Below are 3,882 nucleotides of genomic sequence, written 5' to 3'. Positions count from 1 at the left end.
GTTTATACACAGGTATACTGTATTGTCAGTTTCATGTTGTTTATATATAGTAGTTCAAACTTATGTTCAAAGTTCTTTTAACATTTACAATTTTTAACAACTCTTAGGGCTAGATTTACTATCAGGCGTGTTTGTAAACCCGCCGACTTTCGGCGGATTTGGCGGCGGTTTAGCCATCGCCGGATTTACTAAGGCTAAACCCGCCGTCCAAACGGCCAAAAATGATGTTTCCAAACCCGCCTCTGTATACATCGCCATGACGGTTTCAACAATGTTCAACATACAAACAGCCGGATTTACTATTAGGGGGTTTATAAAGCCGCCGGAAAACCGCCATTCAATAGACCAAAATGAAAGCGCTGCTTGTGAGCGGCGAGATTGCTCAAACAGTGTGCTGTTTCAGATATTTGGGCAATCAGAACAGAAGGAAAAGGGCCATTTCATGTACAAAGTTTTTTACTTTGGGATTGTATATGTTAAAAGGCCAGTGTCTTGTAATTGCAGTGTTGTTTTGGTTTCTTTTTCTCTTGTGTCTTCCCACCATGCAATTTATTTACTGATTTAGTAGAGGTGTGTTATAGCGTACCTTTGTACTTTGGTAAACTAGGTTCAGGCTACTAGAATAATCGGGTTGTGTGGCTATGTATGCACCTGAAAAGGGGTCTGAAATTATCCTGGCTGGCTGTTTGATACATAATCTAGCAATACATCAACTTACCCCACCGATTATTGCAGTAGACAGTGAAGAAGAAGGGGTCCGTGTCACATGGTGATGTGCAGAGCACAGAGGGCGGAAGGGAGATTAGAGACCGTCTAATTGCAAACTACTTTACGTGTAAGTACATAGTATGAAAAACATTTTTTCCTCAAAAATGTGTTTTATGTGAGTGCAATTTTAGTATTTTATTGTAAAATTTTTGTACATTGGAACCTTTAAAAACAGGATAGTGTGTACTCCTCATGTGGTAAATATGAACATCCCTGGAATGTGACAGTCAGAGGTCAATGTTTACGTGAAATTAGTGCATAGTTGTTAAAAAATCAGTATACTCTTGTTTAATGTGCAGAAAAGAAAGACTGACACAATAGAAATTTAACTGCATTTATTGCAGAACACAATAAATAAAAACGTATAATCGTTATAGAAACTTGACAAAACATTAATAAATAACAAACATTGTGCTAGCGATGCCTTTTTGCAGGCATATCGCTATGCTTGGTGCCACTCTCTCCCCTCCCTCGCCCACCCCTGGTGCGAGCACCTCTCCTTGGAGGAGTACTCTGTAGAGATGTGGTAGGCGTACTAGCGGCACTGGTGGAGGCCGATGAAAAAGGGGCCGGCAAGCGGGCAATCAGTTCCTGCTGGAGTTGGCCTGCCAGCCGGATAACGTTGGCATTCCCCTCGCGAATGGAGGAATGCATGGCGTCCACAGACCCAGACATTTGGGCCAGCTGCACATTCGTCTGCTCCAAAGCGCTTGCCAGCCGGTTTATTGCAGCAGGGATTTGGCTCGTGGAGCGGTGTATTCGCCTCAACTGGGCCGCAATGTGTGACATGTGCCCAGTTTGCCTGTCCATGAATAATGTCTGTTGCTGCTGGAATGCGCCAATAGACAGCGCCATTTCTCTGGCTGGGTCCATAGGTGCAGGTGCAGGTTGGTGGTGTGATGGTTTAGCAGGGCCAGGTGAAACTTCCTGGAGGCCAGACACAGGGGCATCCACTGTTACCAGGGTGATGGTCGTTTGATCCTCTGGCTCAGGGGACATTTCCAATGACTCCGCCTGAGGTGGCTGGTATGAAGAGGGCCCTGTGTATGAAAAATGACGGTAAGTATATAGTATATAATAAGTTTGTATATTGCATTCTGAACACTGGATAGGAAAGAATATTCTTTAGCAACTACAGATTCTTTCACAATGTTTGCATTCCTGATTTCTAGTCCTATGCTACCTGCTTACGGATGCACTTATTATCCTTTTAATACCCATTATCCTTTGGACTGTGTAGTACATGCTGGGTTATTTTGACTAAACTGCATGCTATAAAAAGTGGAGATGTTGCCGATAGCAACCAATCAGATTTTAGCTGTCATTTAGTTGAATGCAATAAATAAAGTAAAGGTATATTCTGATGGGTTTCTATAGGCAACATATCAGTTTAGTAAAATGTAGCCCTAACTTCTCATTGCAAACAATTAAAAGTAAAAAAAAAACATTGACAGCAACATTTGCACAGAAAATCAAGTAACTCCATTATTTCTCTCCTAAACAGAAATCACGCACCTGCTTGCTCGTCTGTGCCCGAATCTCTCATTGAAGGTGGAGGTGTAGGTCTGGCACTGGGACTGAACTGCGGTCCTGGCGATTCTGGATGTATTAGAAAAAGCATACAATGTATTTCCAGAAAAAAACAATTTCCAAATATACTGTTTATTGCACAAATGTGTTTGCAATTTTTGTATTTTTTTTACTATGAGAAAAAAAAACTTTACAAACTATTAGAGGCAAAAATACACTTTGCAAAACCACAAAAAAAAAAAAAAAAAGTTTGCAAAGAGAAAAGCAGTTTTAAAAAGAGAAAAGCAGTTTTAAAAAGAGAAAAGCAGTTAAAATACTGTTAGGGTAAAAAAAACAAATAACTCACCAACTACTTGGCCAAAAGAGGGCGAGTCGGTGTCCTGGACATTTATGCCCTCTACAATTTCAGCCGGCATTATCTGGCGCAGCTCCTCCTCGTACGTGGTGTACTCCATACGAAGTGGGGGGCCACCACCCGTGTGCCTTGTCGACCTCCTTTCCTGGGCCATCTTCTCTTTAAGCCTCCTCTTAATATCAGAGAAGCGCTTGCGGCAGTGTGCCACTGTCCGCTTCAGTGGGCCCACCGCGTTCACGGCATCACAGACTCTCCCCCACAGTTGGTGACGCCGCCTTAGAGGAGTCCGGGCTGCCAGGTTCCCTAGGATGACCTCGTAGCAGGGAATGATGTTGTGCACCAACACACAATTCTCATCATGTGAGAAGCGCACATTCCTCCCTGTCTTGGTCTTCCTGCCCTGTCCTGTCTCCTCAACCTCTCCCTCTCCCTCCTCTGACCCCTCAACCTCCATCTCCCTCTCCTCAGCCTGTTCTCCCCTCCTATCTCTGGACATTTTTACCCAGAAGACAGAAAAACACAAAACACTGAAGGACTTACAAACACAAAGAACAAACTACACTACCTACAGACACACTCTCCACACAGGCACACACAAGTAACACAGACAAAGGACAAATACAAAAAATACAAGACAGAAAATAAATGAGAAAATAAATTTACAAAACAGGAAAAAACCACAGGACTACTCACACTTCAAACAGATATCGCTCCACCAATCCACCAAACTCCAACTCTCACCAACTCTCAGCAAACCACTATCCTCCAAACTCCTCTCACAAAACTCCTCAAACCCCTATCAAAGAAAAAGTGTCAGGCCAGTGGTTTATATAGGGCTTGTGATGTCAAATCTCCAGATTTTTAAAATAGCCAATAGTAACAGGCCAGGAGACAGGTGTAATTTTCAAAAAAACCGCCTTTATACAAAAGCGCCGTCATTTAAAGCAAAAGCGCCATGTTCTATTCAAAGCCGCCGGCGGCTTTGAGCATTACATCCCGCCGTTACATCGCCGGCGGCTTCAAATTGAAGCTGAAATGCGCCCATTAGTAAATCCGGCTGTTTGCAATGCAAACACGCCGGAAAACCGCCGCGATGCATGGCGGTTTGAAGCCGCCATGCATCACGCCTGATAGTAAATCTAGCCCTTAATGTTGATAAAATTTATGGTTATGAGAATTATTTATTATGAGAATAAATCTCTCGGCGCATGTCCAGAACCAGACTATAC

General features: G+C 43.1%; 1 protein-coding gene across 1 annotated transcript; it reads right to left on the bottom strand.

The window, feature by feature from the left end:
• Positions 1–1,088: 1,088 nt before the first annotated feature.
• LOC142122987 (uncharacterized) lies at positions 1,089–3,149 on the bottom strand. Its single transcript, XM_075194218.1, has 3 exons — positions 2,645–3,149; positions 2,284–2,367; positions 1,089–1,808 (listed from the first exon to the last, which is right to left on the bottom strand). Exons 1-3 carry the CDS (start codon positions 3,147–3,149, stop codon positions 1,183–1,185), a joined length of 1,215 nt encoding a protein of 404 aa, XP_075050319.1. The 3' UTR covers positions 1,089–1,182.
• Positions 3,150–3,882: the final 733 nt, after the last annotated feature.

The sequence above is a fragment of the Mixophyes fleayi genome, chromosome 1, assembly GCF_038048845.1.
Source record: "Mixophyes fleayi isolate aMixFle1 chromosome 1, aMixFle1.hap1, whole genome shotgun sequence".
Classification (NCBI taxonomy): domain Eukaryota; kingdom Metazoa; phylum Chordata; class Amphibia; order Anura; family Limnodynastidae; genus Mixophyes; species Mixophyes fleayi.
The sequence above is the reverse complement of the archived record's forward strand: the minus strand, read 5'-3'. Positions and strand labels throughout refer to the sequence as shown.